Here is a 17,456-nt window from a genome sequence, read left to right on the forward strand (position 1 = left end):
TAAAGAACAGAGTAACTGTTCAGGTAACTGAAAGGAGGTGAGTGATTTGAAGCATGGTAAGCATGAAGGAATGGTTTTTTGTTTTTGTTTTTGTAACTTGGTTTCTTTTAGTCTGTAGCAGTTTAGTGTTTGATAGGTTAGAAGTAACTCATACAGTATGTTGGTAAGAATTTACTCTGTTCAAAGAGCCAGGTTGAGCTATACAAGTGATTTAAGGACATGGAGACTGATGTCCTTTAAAGAATGATCCTTTTTACTAACAACAGGTGGAAAAGAAACAGAGAGGGCCAAAAGTAGAATAATGGGAGAGTTTGGAGTTTGTAGTAATCCAGGTGGCCTGGTTGAAATGGGGTTATAAAAGAAAGCAAAGACTAGAAGGATGGATAAGATCTCCTGGAGAGTAAAGATGAGAGTTGAGTGAGAAGGCAGTTTACCACTCATTTCTGGGGAATGTAACTATTCAGTATCAATTAAAAGAGTAAGGTAACAAAGGAGGCCGATTAGTTTCCATTTTGTTACCAACATGGGTAGGAGTGGGCAAGACTTTGGAGAATGAGTACAGATGCAGATTAAGTTCTTAAGTAGTTGAGGAAGCTCTGAGGTCTATGAGGTTATCTGCTAAGGGTAAGTGGGTAATAAAGAAAGACTCTTAAAATAAGAATTGAAAATACAGACATCATGGTATAGTAGTCCTACTTAAATAGTGGGTTTTTTTGTTTTGTTTTGTTTTGTTTTTGTAACTTGGTTTGTTTTAGTCTGTAGCAGTTTGGTAGATCTGTAGCAGTTTCTGTTGGAAATTTTAATTTTTGTTTTTCATGACTGGGGATTAAATTGTGCCTACTGAATAGTGGTTCTGCCACTTGCTTTTTTTGGCTCAACATTATGTTTGTGAAACTCAACTATGTAGCATGGTTCGTTTATTTTTACAGTTCTATGGCTATTATAGAAATATACCACAATGTATTTATCCATCCTATTGTAGTTGCTTGAGTTCTTTTTTGTAGTTTTGTTATTACAAATAATGATATGATCATCCTTGTGCATGTCTCTTGGTAGACAGGTGCAAGGGACATGCTTAGAAGTAGAATTATTGCATCATTGGGATATGCATGCTCAGTGTCATTGGGTCGTGCTGTATTGTTTTCCAAAGTGGTATTCCAGTTACACATCTTCAGTGTCCAAAATTTATCCCTGCTTGATATTGTCAGTGACTTTTTGTTAAAGCTTTGTCAATCTGAGTATGTAAAATGGTGCTACTTAAATTATCTATTATCTGATCATAAACTGTTTACCTGTCCACAATGAGATCAAAGCAATTCCTCCTTTGAGAAAATTTTGTGGAAAATATATTGTCAAATACACTAAATAATTACTTAGTGATGTTTTATATGTTGGTGTAATCTTAATTTAGTTGCAAACTATAACAGGCCTCCTGATCACCACTAAGTAATACTGATATAAGATATTTATTAGGTTTTAAATTTTTATTTACTTGGTTACTAATGTGGTTGTGCATTTTTAATGTATTTATGCATTATTTGTGTTTCCTTTTCAATTAGAAGTCTTGGTTTTGTTCATTTCTCAATTCAGTTGATCATATATTATTAAATTATCTTTTATTATTAAAATATTAATCTTTTGTTAATTATGCATTTGCCAATATATCTGACTTATCTTTTCACTTTTTTAAAAATATAGTTTTAGTTGTAGATGGATACAATACCTTTATTTTGTTTATTTAGTTTTTTTTTTTTTTTTTTTTATGTGGGGCTGGGGATAGAACCCAGTGCCTCATGCATGCTAAGCAAGTGTTTTACCATTGAGCCACAACCCCAGCCCATCTTTTCACTTTTTTAAAAAGAATATTTAATAAACAAGCTCTTCACACTAATGCAGCCATATTTTAGTGCTTTTTTGTGAAATAATTTCTTCCCCAAAGTTCATAAAGTTATTTTTCTATATTTTGAAAGTCTTTTTAAGTTTTGGCATTTATGTAAGTCTTTTATCCATCTAGATTTGATGTGTGTGTGTGTGTGTGTGTGTGTGTGTGTTAGTGGTAGCATCTAAATATACTTGTTTCCTTATGGGTAATCATTATCTCTGCACAACTTATTAGATTCAAGTCAATGTGCAATAACATTGCAATAACATCGATTTTATTTCAAGTATCCATATATGCATGTATCTATGGCTGAACTATTTGTTGCTTTATTAATTTGCCTTTCTATACTAGTTCATGTATACACTTTCTATACTAAAGTGTTTTAATTTCTATAACTTTACAAATATTGATCTCTGCTAGGGCACGTCACCCACTTTGTTCTGATCTTCAGAAGGACAACTCTGTGAATCCATTATCTATTAAGAAATGAATGAATGTAAATTATTTAAAAATTCAGGGATACTTAATACTTGCTCCCTAAAAATAGAGCCTGCATACTTTGTTGAGCCTGAACCAGATTAAGTTAAAAATAAATAACAAAATTGTTTGAATAAAAAAATGTGGTTAACCAGGCACAGTGGTGAATGCCTATAATCCCAGCAGCTGGGAGGCTGAGACAGGAAGATCGTGAGTTCAAAGCCACCCTCAGCAAAAGCAAGGGACTAAGCAACTCAGTGAGACCCTGTCTCTAAATAAAATACAAAATAAGGCCGGGGATGCAGCTCAGTGGGCAATCCCCAGTACCACCCCCTCAAAATGTGTTCACCTAGTTTCTAGAAATGTGGTTTCTATTGTTAGACTTTTGTAGAATGGTTAAAGATCACAAAATATTGAATGATTTGGAAAAGCTAATCTTTATAATGTAAAGAATTTTAATATTAATATTAATATTAATTTTAATATTAATGTTAATATTTTTGTTTTTTCTTTTCAAGTCTTGATATGTCATCAGAGATGTCATCTTTCCAAGATGGTTTATCAGATGTCTCTTTATCCTTGTTCTTTAAACATTCAAGTGCCCAACAGACATTTTGCTGCTGCTGCTACAAAGTAAGTATTTTTTGTAATTACTGTTTCATTTACTATTATTTAAAAGTTTGATTAAAAAGAAAAAAAAACTTGCTTAGTTCCATAAAGATTCACAGGGGGATACGGTTGTAAAAGTTTATCATCTCTGCTTCTTTGACCTTGTAGTAATGAATGAAAGATAAGACTTATTACAGTAATACTTAACATTTATTGAACACTGACATTGAGTAACTAATTTAATCCCCACAGCAATCCTATGAGAAAGCTAGTGTTATTATGCTTTTTATTGGAGAAGAAAATCAAAGCACTGATAGATTATGTAACTAGCTCAAGGTCAGAGTTACTATATGTGCTAATGACTTGAACCCAAGAAATTTAGTTCCAGAAAGCCTTTTCCATATGCTTTCATGGCTGTTTAGAACACAACCCACTGTTCCAGTTAATGAATTTTAATTAAGGTATACTCTGTGTGTATATGTTTTTATTTCTGCTCTTTAAATTATTTCTTTTTAGGAACTTTTTATTAGCAGGTGTTATAGGATTACTGGTATTATTTTATAGTGGGATTTCAGATTTCCATAATATATGTATTAAAATATAAATATACCTTTTTTTTTATGTAGAATTTGAACATGTAGAAACCCAAAGAATGAATTTTTTTCCCCCCAACTTGTGATTTCCAAAAACAAGAACTGGTTTTATATTGGAATTAGAATTTAGTCCTTTGCTCCATTCATACTGCCATTGACTGGTTAAATTGAATGATGGTATGATAGCCTGACGGCATTATTGCTTTGTTCCCTGCTGAGGTAAGGGACTGAAAGGCAGGTCTGGGTTAAACTTCCAGGCTTTAGTCTTGTACCATCTGGTTGACGGGCATGGCACTAATTGTTTTTCTATCCAAGTAGCACTGATATTAATGAAGTGTAGAAACAGATAGTAACAGATAGTTGTAGTTAGCTTTTTTCTGAATGTCTCCCTGTATAATGTCACCCATTTTTGAAGCAGAAGAAGTGGCTCAGAGATAATTATAAGAAGATGTAGACTATCAATAATTAAAATTTACAGAATGCTTACTATATTAGAACACTATACAATGCACACTATACCTATTTATTTAATCTTCATAATAGCTCTATGAAGTGCAGATTTTATATAAGCATTTACAAATGAAGGAATGGAAGCCCAACAAAGATCAAATAATATGCCAGGGTTATCCGGCTTGAATGTGCTAGAGGAAGGTGTTCAGCCCAAACTGTTTGACTTCAGAGCTATTACTTTTCATAGCTAGTATGGAATAATGAAATCAGTGATTTTTGGAGAGTATCCTCTGAAAAGCAAATAGAGTTCAATCTACAAAATTTTTGACAAAAAAAGCTTTTTGACAAACTTTTTGACAAAATTTGATAGAATACAATCCTTAGATTACGGGATACCCAAAATGAAAACTAAAATTTAGAAAGTTTTGGTGACTTTCCCCTAGCACAATCAAGCCAGATAGCCCTGGACACATTACTTGATCTTTGTTGGGCTTCCATTCCTTCATTTGTAAATGCTTATATAAAATCTGCACTTCATAGAGCTATAATGAAGATTAAATGAATAGGTATAGTGTGCATTGTATAGTGTTCTAACACATAGTAAGCATTCTGTAAATTCCCAGTTGTTTAATATGTTTTTTGTTTCTTTAAAATTAATTGAGTATCTGGTTATCTTTGCCACAGTAGTTTCTTTCTCTGTCTCTCTGTTTTTCTCTCTCCTTCTCTCTCTCTTTTCCCCTAACCCTTTCCCTCTCCCTCTTTTATCCCTCTCCCTTTATCCTTTTTGTGGTACCAGGAATTGAACTGAGGGGTGTTTTATTACTAAGCTACCTCCCTAGTTCTTTTTACTTTTTATTTCTGAGACAGGGCACCTCTAAGTTGCCAGGTCTGGTTTTGAACATGTGATCCTTCTTCCTCAGCCTCCCAAGTAGTGGGGATTATAGGCATGTGCTATGGCTCTAGTCACTTTAGCATACTTTGATAAGCATTTCTCATTTCTATGTTAGGCACTGTGCAAGATATCATGTTGTGATATGAAGATGATGAGGCACATGTTCAGTTCTTTGCCCTTAAAGATTTCATAATGAATTGAGAGCAACATAAATAATTGCTTTTTGTTGTTTAAATTATTTAAAACAAAATAGTTAATTCTTTGAGAATATTTTATCTTCAAGTATTTGTCTTATAGAAATTTTTCACTTTCAGCCTTTCCCAAATTTTACTCCAGTACAATTGTAAAAGCACTTTTCACCAAACTAATAAACATAACACAAGAAATATGCATATTTTAAAAAGCTTCAAAATTTATAAGCAGATTAATTTTTTCTTATTTGCTAATGAGTTACTTATTACTCAGTAGCTAGATGAGAATCAGAGTGTTCATAAATTTTAGTTATAGTCTTCTATGTTTTAATGTACAGGCTTTAATAATATGCTAAAAATAGTTTTTTAATGCTATTTTTTTTTTTTTGGTCAGGATCTGAGACAGGGTAGAAATGCACATGCTTGTTTATTTCTTCTTCTGTCATTTTTGATCTTCCCAATCTATCATGTATGTACACCATCTATTCCCTACTTACCAGTTGCAGATGGTGATTTAAAAAAAAAAGATCACTGGGTCATCTGAGTCTGGTTCTCTTTTATTGCTTTGTGTATCTCAAAAATATTTTATTGAATTTCAAATATCTTATATAGAATAATAGAGACTGAAGAAATAGTTTTTATGCCAAAAAATGGTCATGCCTTTGATTTGCCAAGAGTGTTGAGTCAATCTAGATAGGGATTGACAAGATTTTGGTCTTGTAGTTGCTCTGGTTACCACCAACTATTGCTTTGGATGGGGGCTGTGTTGCTGGAGAGTTTTTCTCAGTGTTCTGTTCCATGCTCAGTTTTCTGCTTTCCCTGGGGAGGTGCATCTCTTACTCTCTATATTCTTGCTCCTCTCCTAGCAGTAGACTGTTGTTGCCTATTACTCAGTGCTTGCTAGACTGATGGTGGGCCGGAGGCATTCTCTGTGGTCCAAACCTAGCCTTAGTGTTCAGTATGCCTGTTGAGGCTGTATCTTGGAGAGAGGGTTTTTCAGCATTATTGTTCCTCTTCCCAACGCCTTCTATCTGTTGCAGCTCCTGAGGGGCTGTTTCCTGGTCATTCCTGGCTATATTGATATAGATACTGGGCTCAGGATTCTTCCCTGTCCTGCCTCCAAGGGTGAAAATTCTTGTGTTTTTTTTCTTTCTCTCTTTAGACAATGGATATTTACTTAAATCTTTTCCTCCTGCCTGTATGCTCTGGGGAGTCTGTCTGTCTCCAGCCCTGCTTCAGTCTTTCCTGGGAGCACTGGTGGAAGTGTGGAAAACGGCCTGCAAATTGAGTGTGAACTCCCTTATGTGTCTGTATCTCCTAGGGGGTTTATATTGTCATGTTAGCCCTAAATTTTTTTCTTCCTTGCTTGCCTTTCCTCTCATGCCCTGCCACAGCAGAGACCAGAGTGAGGGTGGGGATGAGGGTGGGTTTGACTCTGTTGGATTTTAAGTCTGCAGTCTTGCTCTGTGATGAGATCAAGGAAAGTTTTGATTTTATGCACTTTTTTCTTCATTATTAATACTCTTTCCAGCTTTTACATTTTAAGCAGAAACAGAATTTATGTGCTTGGTTTCAAAGGCAATGAATAAACTAGCATCTGAGAGTTTAGTGAATTTATTTTATTAATATGCCCTAGTCATTTTCCATTTGGTTCAGTTTCGTTGTATAGAGGTTGTATAATTCAACACCAACCCACCTGCCCCTAGAATTCCTCAGTGCAAAGTATTCTGTAGCATTGGAAGGACGTGGATTAGTCTCTTGGAGTCATAGATGTTCAAAGGTTTGAAGTGAACTTTATTATAGCAGTGGGTCTTTTTCTTTTTTTTTTAATTTCCCCTTTTTTATGGGGTCTGACCATGGAATTATTTTTCTTTTCATGTTTTTGAAGTTAGGGGACAGATAAGGCAGGAGAAAGTTATTAGCTGAGTACAATCTCTTATTACTCATTTAATCCGTGTGGTTTAGTTACCCAGGTAACTGCAGTTAAATTCTATTCTTTTAGATTTAGACTGCCAGGTGTTTTTCCCTACCTTCTCCCAAACCTTTCTGGTATGATTTATTTTATTATGAAAATCACAGTATTTAAATGCTTATGATAGTGCCTCACCTAATTGCTTGAACAACAAAGTTCTTCTGAATGTAATTCTTATGAATTAGGATAAACATTTTTGCCAGGGGGAGGGAGGCTGTGGAAAATAGGCAGTAGGTCTGTAAGATTAACTATTATTGAAGGAGTTTGTTCAATTGAAGTTTTTAAAATATTTGAATAATGCATTTTTCTCTCCCTGCTTTCTTCCTGTGTTAGGGATCAAACCCAGGGCCTCATATATACAAAGTACATGCTCTACCACTGAGCAAATGTGTTTTTCTGAGAGTATTATTTGATCTTTTATATTGATGTTATGCTATTTTTGTTTTATTTATATAATAACAATATTCCATTTGAAACTTAAAACTTTTTACTGAACCACCTCAAATGTTTTCTGAAACATTGCTATAATTATAAAATAAATTGCTCTGTAACTGTTTAGTCTCATTGCATATCAGATTTTTTTTGGTTTTTGTAAATATCTATGTTTTTTTTTTTTTTTTTTTTTTTTGTGGTACTGGGGATTTGACTCAGGGATGCTTCCCACTAAGTTGCATCTCCAGCTCTTTTTATTTTTAATTTTGAGATAGGGTTTTGCTATGTTGCCTAGTCTGGTCTTGAACTTGTGATCCTCTTGCATCACTGGGATTACAGGTATGCACCACTGTGCTTGGCTGTAAGTATTTATTAATTTAGAAAGTCATAATTCAGCCACTGGAGATTTCATTGCAGATTAAATGCACTGGTTCAACTATGACTGAAAATTTAGTAGTGAAATCAGCGTTTATATAAAGTAAGTTTGGAGACTGTAGGTAGGACATTTTATTTATTTTTAAATAGGAGACTTTATTCCTAAAACAGGCTTTCCAGTCTCCTATCTTGTATTTGCTTCACTTCTTCCTTACTGAATGTAAGGTAAAAATGTGGTTTCTCTATTTTGGAAGATTTCAAGATTTTATGGAGCACTTCTAAGGTGGCTAATGAGGCATGTTAAATCCATCCAGTTGGGCACTTGCTTAGACTTGTCATCAGTCCAAAAGTACACTTGCACCCCATTAAAATGAGGATTGTCATTATCTGCTATTCTGTTGAATTGCTCATTAGCTGGGAGGATACTCTTATTAGGTGGTAATAAGGATTTATTAAGTGCTAAACGTCAGAATAAAATTATGCTAGATTGGTTTTTGAGACCTTTTTAAAAAAATATTTACTATCCATATCTTTCACATAAATTTTATAGGACCCCATACCCATTTTATTATTGCCATACAAATTACCATAAACTTTGAGGCTTAAAATAAATTTTTTTAAAATTTCATTTTATGGTTCTTTACGTCAGAATTCTGACCTAAAATACTATAGGTTGCACTGGGCAAAAATCAAGGTGTTGATGGTTTTTTACTCAAGGGTGTGGGGGCCAATCCATTTCTTTGCCATTCTCAGCTTCAGGAAGCTGCCCACATTCCTTGGTTTGTGCTCTCTTCATCTTCAAACCAGTTTCAGGTTGAATTCCACTTATGTTTGATTTCTCCAGTGTCATTGTCTTCCCACCTCTGTCTTACATAGCTGGATATGGGGAAAGGTTCACATTTCTAAGGCCCTATGCGATTAGATTGGGCCCACATAGATAGTGATAATCTCTCCATCTTGAGATTCTTAACCATAGTCACATCTACAAAGTTCCTTTTGCTATGTAAGATAATGTATTTACAAGTTTTCAGAATTAGAATCTTGGAAGTACTCCACAAAATCCTAATATCTTCAAACTGGAGAAACCACATTTTTACCTGATTTTAGAAAGGGAGAAGTGAATCCAAGAGGAGGAGGGAGACTGGAAAGCTTGTTTTAGGAATGATGTCTCCTATTTAAAATAAACAAAATGTCTTAAGATGGTAAAATGTCAAAAATGTTTCCATATCTTTGGGAGGGCATTATTTGCCTACCATAGAATGCACATATCTTTCTAGAATACTGTTTTACTAATTTAAAAATTTATGGTTTGAATTAATGCTCAGTTTTGTTCTTACCTTTAAACTCTGACCTGCCATTACTTGTTGAATGTTCTTAGGTATTTGGTAAGTACCTTGATAGCTTTTGCCATGTAACAAACCTCCCCACAATTATTTATCAGTGCCCACTTGTGTATGGGTCAGCTGACCCAGGTTAGAGTCAGATGAATGTGTCTGAAATCAGGGCTTGCTGTGCATCTGTGAGTTTGTAGGTTAGCTGAGAATTGTCTATCCTAGCCTGGGGCTCTGTGGGGCAGCTCTGTTCTACCTGTCTCTCATCCTCCTACCTTTGGGCTAGTCTAGGCATGTTCTTCTTATTAAAATGGCAGAAAAGCAAACCTAGTCAAAACATGAAACCTTTTCTGGCCTAGGCTGAGAAAAGCTGAGAACAGAGAAACTGTCACTTCTACTTTACTCTGTCTGTCAAAATTAGTCACAGGGCTAAGTCAAGGTGCTGGGAAATATGTTTCTATCCCTTTAGTGGGAGGTACTGCAAAGTCACTTAGCAAAGAGGCTAGAATGGAGAGGGAGGTTTAAAAAAAATAGGGCAAATGATAAATCTAGCCTTTTCTCAAACTCTGTATATCCCAACTGTACTTATCTCTGTAACTGTTTGCTTTATTAGAAACCTGTTTTGTTTCTTTGTTTCTGGTCTTAGTTAATGATAGTATTCTATGTCTCATCACTTATCCTAAGAAGTATTTTAATCTTGTCTTTCTCCTTTTCCTATCTTCAATATTTTTTTAAAAATATATTTATTAGTTGTAGGTAGACACAATATCTTTATTTTATTTTATGTGGTGCTGAGGATTGAACCCAGGGCTTCGTGCATGCTTGGCAAGTGCTCTACCACTGAGCCACAGGCTCAGCCTCCTATCTTCAATATTTACCTTGTAAATATTTTTCTGTTCTGCACTCTTTTTCAGCTTCCTTACCATCACCATTCTTGTTCAGGCTCTCATGCCTCCTTGAGAAGTTAGGGAGAGAGTAGCTTTCTAGTTGTCTCCAATTCTGCTTCTTTTAGATCCATTTCTCTTATTTCAACCTTGAAATTCAGCCTCTTGTTCACTGGCTTCTCTTTGCTTTTAGAGGAGACCCTTGTGATGTAGATTTTCCAACATCATTTTATAGTGTTTTCTGCCCTCTCTTTTGCCCTTTTAATTCAAACATGAGCAAACCAGTGGATCTGATCTGATCTGCCACTTATTTTTGTTCAGCATACAAGCTAAGAATTGATTTTTACAGTTTTTAGTGCTTAAAATATAAAACAATGATATATGTGATACATGAAAACTATGAAATTCAAATTCATTGTCTATAAATAAAGTTTTATTGGACCATAGCTTTCTTCATTTGTGTATTGCCTACGGCTGCTTTTGCCCAAGAGCAGAGTTGAGTCATTGGGACAGAATACCACATGACTCACAAAGCTGAAACATTGACTACCTGTTCCTTTGTAGAAAAAGTTTGACAACCATTGCTCTTGTCATATAGAACTTATAATAGCTCCTCTTTTTTTTTTTGAGAGAGAGAGAATTTTTTTTTAATATTTATTTTTTAGTTTTCAGCGGACACAACATCTTTGTTTGTATGTAGTGCTGAGGATCGAACCCGGGCCGCACGCATGCCACACGAGCGTGCTACCGCTTGAGCCACATCCCCAGCCCAGCTCCTCTTGTATATCATTTTATTTCATGGCCCAGTGCTTTTTATTATGTTGTTTCTTTGCATGGCTCTTATTTTTAAAATAACAGTCATATTAAGATATAATGTACATGTCAGTAGTTTTAGTGTATTCAAGGAGTTGTACAACCATCATTAGAATCACTTAATCACTTTTTTTTTTTAACTGTATTAGGTGTTGAATCTAGTGGCACTGGACCTCTGAGCTACATCTCCAGCCTTTTTAAAATTATCTTGCTAAGTTGCCCAGGCTGGCCTTGAATTTGTAATTCTCCTGTCTCAGCCTCCCAAGTTACTGGGATTACAAGTATGCACCATGCACCCTGCTGTAATCACTTTTATTTGGAACATTTTCATTATTCTTCACACACACTCCATCCCCATTAAGAGTTACTCTCCATTTCCTCAACCTCTTTCAGGCCTGGATAATCACTAAATCTACTTTTAGTCTCTATTGATATGCCCATTTTTGATAAATGCATAATGTTTTTAAGGTTAAGTCACATTGTAGGGAGTAGTAATACTTCATTCCTTTTTTTGATTCCTTTTTGTTGCTGATTAACATTGCATTATATGGTTATACAACATTTTATGTATCTGTTCATCAGTTGATGGATGTTTGGGTTGTTTATTTCTTTTGGCTATTAATGAATAACATTGCTAGGGACATTTATGTACAAGTTTTGGGGTGAACATATTTTCCTTTTTGGGGGTGTATATCCAGGCTAACTTCCTTATTCCTCAATAATTGACTCTGGGGTCATCTCTTCTAGCACTCTTTTATACTCTCCTACAATGGGTTGTTTGTTTTCCTAAGACCTTTATAACACTTTCATAGTACTTTTCACATTAAGTTGAAATTATCAATTTGCATGCCTGTCTTCTCTATTCCTCTGTAAATTTCTGGAGAACAATATCAATGCTTTATTTAAGTTTTACTGACTGTAAACAGTAGAAATGTTCACTTAATATTTGTTCAATTTGAAAAACTATAAAGCAATCTATGCTTTTGAATTAAATAAACTTTCTTTTGTTAGTGTTCTGTGTCCTATGTAGATTGGTCTTTAAAAAATCTCCTAGGGCCAGGCATTGTGAAGCTCACCTGTAAACCTTGTGGTTCTGGAGGCAGAGGCAAGGAGGATCATGTGTTCAAGGCCTGGCTTAGTAATTTAGCAAGGTCCTCAGCAACTTAGCAAGACCCTGTCTCAAATAAAAAATATAAAGGGCTAAGGCTATAGCTCAATGGTAAAGTACCCCTGGGTTCAATTCCCTATACAAACGAAACAAAAAAAAAAACTCCTAGAATATTAATATAACTGATCTTGATAATTTTTTTAAGGCCTGCAAAGAAAACAAAAAAAGATACCAAAGAAAAAGCGACAGATGAAAAAAAGGATGAGATAGAAAAAATAAAATCATATTCCTACATGGAAGGTGAACCTGAAGATGATGTCTATTTAAAACGCTTATACCCAAGGCAGATATATGAGGTGGAGAAAGCTATTCAGTTACTTAAGAAATTTCAAATTTTGGACTTTACTCATCCAAAGCAAGGGGTTTATCTTGATTTGACACTGGATATGGCATTGGGGAAAAAGGTATGTAGACCCAATTAAAATATGTTTATTTGTGAACAGTGACTATATGAATTGATATTTCTTAGTTTTTAAAATTCTTGTACCCACTACGACTTTTAGAAAATCTCATGCTCTTTCTATAGTGTGTCATAAAAAATGTTAATTTTAAAATTTTCCAGGTCTGAAAGATGAAATATGAAATATTGAAAACATAAAATTAAAGACACTGTGGAGAGTTGATAAATATATATATCTCCTGTTCTCCTAAAGGATGACTAGTATAAATTTCAACAAAAGTAGTGTTAAAATTGAGATATCATTGTAACTTTGGAAAATAACTTAAGCTATCTGGGTATCATGTTTCTTCTTTGTAAATGAGGGTTTTGGATTAGCTCAAATGTGTTCCTTACAGTCTTAGATGAGACTAAGTTTACATGGCTTAGGTACCAAGCTCCTCACTCATGCTTTAATCGGAGCCTCTCTGCTTTTTATGTTCATACTCTGGATTTCTTCAGAAGACTTATGTTTATAAAACTCTAAAAGAGAGAAAACCTTGAGGTTAGTATTGAGGTCTATTACAGCCCTAAATTTTATAAACGTCTCTTTAAAAAAATCTAACATTTTAGAAATGATATTTTATTTTATTTTCTAAAATGTCTTTTTTGGGCCAAATTAGAAGATTTAAATTGTGTAATACAAATTAACAACCTGCACAGCAAAGGAAAGCAAGCACCTAGGAGGAAGCAGCACAGCATTATGTTTAAGAGTATAGGCAATGGAGTCAAATTACAGTATAAACCAACCCATATTATGCCGTCACCATATATTTTTTTAATTTTTATAGTTGTAGATGGATATCGTGCCTTTATTTAATTTATTTTTTTATGTGGTGCTGAGGATTGAACCCAGTACCTCACACATGCTAGGCAAGTGCTCTGTCATTGAGCTACAGCCCCAGCCTGCCGTCACCATATTTTGACCCTGGACTTCTTTGCTTTTTGGCTTTGGATTTATTGTTTAACCTCTTTAAGTCTCAGTTTTTCCATCTCTTTATGAAGAGAGATAAAATATTTAGTTTGGTTCTACTGAGGATTAAATGAGATAATACATGTAAAGGACTTAGTACTTATTAATTACATTTACTGAAAACTTTCTGTGTATCATTCACAGTACTAAATGTTTTGCACTTATTTTCTCATTTAATCCTATAATGATGTCAGAAGAGGAAACAGAGAAAGTGAAGTATCTTGTTCAAGGTTATAGAGTACGGGTAGAGTTAAGATTTGAATGAAGGTTTATCTCATTTCTTAGTTTTCATTAGAAACAGTTTATACCAGTCATGTTACAATTTTTATTTTGTATGTTATGTTACTCTTAGTTCTTTTTTGGAGGTGGGTACCAGGGATTGAATTCAGGGGCACTTGACCACTGAGCCATATCCCTAGCTCTATTTTATATTTTATTAGAGACAAGGTCTCACTAAGTTGCTTAGCATCTCACCTTTGCTGAGGTTGGCTTTGAGCTGAGATCCTCCTGCCTCCACCTCCCCGCCCCAGCCACTAAGATTAGAGCATGCACCACCACACCCAGCCTTACTCTTAGTTCTTTATCTTAAAAGTTTTGTAGTACAGATGATACTTTTCTTGGTCAACCATTAAAGAAGTTCATAACAATGTCCTGTAGGACAGACACAAGCTTCATTTTGTATATGGAAGTCATTTGAAATGAATGACATTAAAAAGGTACTGTCATTATCCTAGAGCTTTTCTTTTTCTTATAGAGTGCACAACAAGCCAGTATTCCCCGGGGGATGCTGTTATGATTGCTTTACTACTGAAACCAGTTATGACATAATAATGGCAAAGGAATGCAAATCAATAATAAGTTAAATGAATGATATAACATGTGCTTAAGAATTTATGCCTTCTTAGCCAGGTGCAGTGGCACATGTCTGTAATCCTACCTATCCTGGAGGTTGAAGCAGGAGGATCCCAAATTCAATACCAGCCTGGGCAACTTAGAGACACTCTGTTTGCAAAACTAAATAATTAAATAGGGCTGGGGATGTAGCTTAGTGATAGAGTACTTGCTTAGCATGTGGAAGTCCTGGGTCTAATCCCCAATACACATACACATACACACACACACACACCCATACCCACACACACACACACACACATACATATAAATAAATTTTTTAAAAAAGGAAATTTTAAAAATCCTTTTTGTCAGAAAAGAAATCCCCCCCCCCAAGTTGTCTCTACTCAAAAGAATGTTATCTTTCACTCAGTTTTATTAGCAGAATAATGTCTTTTCTCTCTCCTTTTCCCCTCCAAACTTTAAGGCTTGAACAGAACTGTGAAGGGCCTAGAACTTATTTCCATTTGTCTCCCTAAGAGACCTGAGCCTTAGATCTACAAATGCCCTTGGCCAAAATGATGGAGTGGATTAATTCTGAGGCCCTGTAGAATCTCTGCCCATATTAGAGTGCCTCAAATGCATGCTATTGTTTATTTTTGATTTCTGGTTAATACCCCCTGCTCCCTTCAAAAAAAAAATATGATGGTGGCCCAGGTTATTTCAAAACATTATCTAGGGGTTGGGGTTGTGGCTCAGCAGTAGAGGGCTTGCCTAGCACATGTGAGGCCCTGGGTTCAATCCTCAGCACCACATAAACATAAATAAAAAATTATGTCCAACTACAACTAAAAAATAAATATTAAAAAAATAGTATCTATTTTACCTAATTGTTTAGAGCAAGTATGACAATTAGGGGTATCCTACTAAGCAGATGAATTAGATGTTTTCTGTTGTTCATTTTGTATAGCTGTGTTCATATTTTTCTTGACTGTGTCAGAAAATTAGATGTTTTTTTTAACAATTTTAAGTCAATTTAGGAAACATCTGTTTATATCAATGAAATGGTAAACATCATACTAGGTGCTGGGGGCTTATAGATATACAAATATACCTCTGATAAAGAGATAGAAGCAGATGCTAAGGGAGTATGGAGCTGGGAAGAGAGATTTAGATTTTTATTATGTTTTCATAAAAAGGACATACAGTTTCTTGAGCTTTAATTTGTAATCAAAAGAATGGTTCTGGATTAATGACATATGGTAGAATCAAAGAATGAAAAACATGTCAGTTCTGGTTTTTATAGAAAGTGAGAGATAATAGAAAAAATGAACTTTTTATAATTGTTTTTCCTGTTGTATGTTTAGAAAAAAGTGGAGCCATTTGCCAGTGTTATTAGTTTTCCATACCCATTTGCATCAGAAATCAATAAAGTTGCTGTATTTACTGGGGTGAGTAACTTGTAATCTATTTGTATCATTTAGTTTATTTTAGAAATCACATTAATCAGTGGTTTGAATAACTGAATAGAGAAAATTTAGGTATTCATCAGCATCTTGTTTTCCCCATTTAGAGTTCAAAGCAGATGACTTATTTGGATTTATGGTACTAATTTGAGGTAGAGCCAAATAGAAAATTTCACTCATCATTACTAATCCATCACATTATATTCACAAGAAACTGAAGAGTACCGTACAATTTATCTGCGTAACTCCTTCTTACTACTAAAATTTCTTCCTTTATACAAGAGGATTATTTTAAAGCAAGAGTACCACTTAGTGCTAGGTATCCTCAGAAACCACATCTTCTAAAAATATCTAGAAAGTTAGGAAACCAAGTTCATAGCAAATGTTTATAACAAAAGTTTATAACAAATGTAGTAATCCATCTACATCTCTTTGCTAATAATGGATTTGTTAATTTGTTATACTGTGTTTATGTATGTTTTATATTTTGATTCTTCTCTATACAAAGTTCAAAATTGAGGCATTTTTCATTTGCTCTGCCTTACTCTCAAGGAAGATACTTTACTTCTTCCCAGAAAAGTGGGGAATATAGTTCTTGGAATGTCACAGAACTTTTGATACCTAAGAGATTGAAACATTTTCACAATAAAACCATTTTTTATAAAAAAAACTAATACTATTTATTTTTCTTTTGAAATTTTCAGACACCTGGTAAGTTTTTTTTTTTTTTAGTTCTTAAGTTGAAAAAAATTACCCTCTTAATATTGGTTTTATAGGGGCTGGGGATGTGGCTCAAGTGGTAACGTGCTCGCCTGGCATGCGCGGGGTGTTGGGTTCGATCCTTAGCACCACATAAAAATAAAATAAAGGTGTTGTGTAACCGAAAAATGAAAAATAAATATTAAAAAAAAATATTGGTTTTATAAAATGTTTCTGTTTAAGTTAGCAGAACTAAATATATTTTAACCTTTTACTTTTGAAAGGTAATATATTGATAAAACTGATACCTACCATTTAGTTGGTTTCTAATATGTCATTTTGGTGTATTTCATCATGTGCTGTCAAGAAACACTTTACGTACAAATTAAACATGTAATGAATGTCGTAAACTGATATATTTAATTGAAAATTGATGTCAAAATAAAACCATGATTTTTATTTTGAATGCTGATTATTTCTGACAGAATATTAAAAAATATATTAAAGTTGTTCAAAAAGATTGATGTTCACATTATTGTGTTTTGGTAGAATGCATCAGAGATTGAAATAGCAGAAGAAAATGGAGCTGCGTTTGCAGGAGGAACTAGTCTGATTCAGAAGGTATAGTGTTGTTTTCATGTTCATTAGTTATAAAGATTGTTCTGTTATCTTTGCCATCCACTGATTTATTACATGTTGAACATAATCACCAGGCTCATATCTTTTGATAAATTGTTAGTAGGGATTTTTATAGAGCAGGGAAAAACTTTCCTTTTTCAATCTCAAAATCAAGGTAAGAAAAAACAAAATGATGTTGATTATATTTGATTTATTTTGTGGTTTCTTGTCATGTCCAGGATGCACCTCTCTTCCTTTTTGTCCATCAGGGTTTCTTTTTTGGTATTAGGGATTTAACCCAAGGGTGCTTTACCACTGAGCTACATCCCTAGTACCCTTTTTATTTTTTATTTTGAGACAGGGT

At 34.2% G+C, this 17,456-nt stretch overlaps 1 protein-coding gene across 3 annotated transcripts in view; it reads left to right on the forward strand.

The window, feature by feature from the left end:
* Positions 1-17,456, forward strand: part of MRPL1 (mitochondrial ribosomal protein L1) — an 85,346-nt gene that overhangs the window by 5,492 nt on the left and 62,398 nt on the right. For all 3 annotated transcript variants that reach the window (XM_081303390.1, XM_081303392.1, XM_081303391.1), the window contains exons 2-5: positions 2,878-2,992; positions 12,215-12,473; positions 15,677-15,760; positions 17,024-17,095. In XM_081303390.1, coding sequence (XP_081159516.1) covers positions 2,878-2,992; positions 12,215-12,473; positions 15,677-15,760; positions 17,024-17,095 — 530 coding nt within the window. The remainder of the gene's footprint in view (positions 1-2,877; positions 2,993-12,214; positions 12,474-15,676; positions 15,761-17,023; positions 17,096-17,456) is intronic.

The sequence above is a fragment of the Spermophilus citellus genome (genome assembly GCF_964194105.1).
Source record: "Spermophilus citellus genome assembly, chromosome: 8".
Taxonomy (NCBI): Eukaryota; Metazoa; Chordata; class Mammalia; order Rodentia; family Sciuridae; genus Spermophilus; species Spermophilus citellus.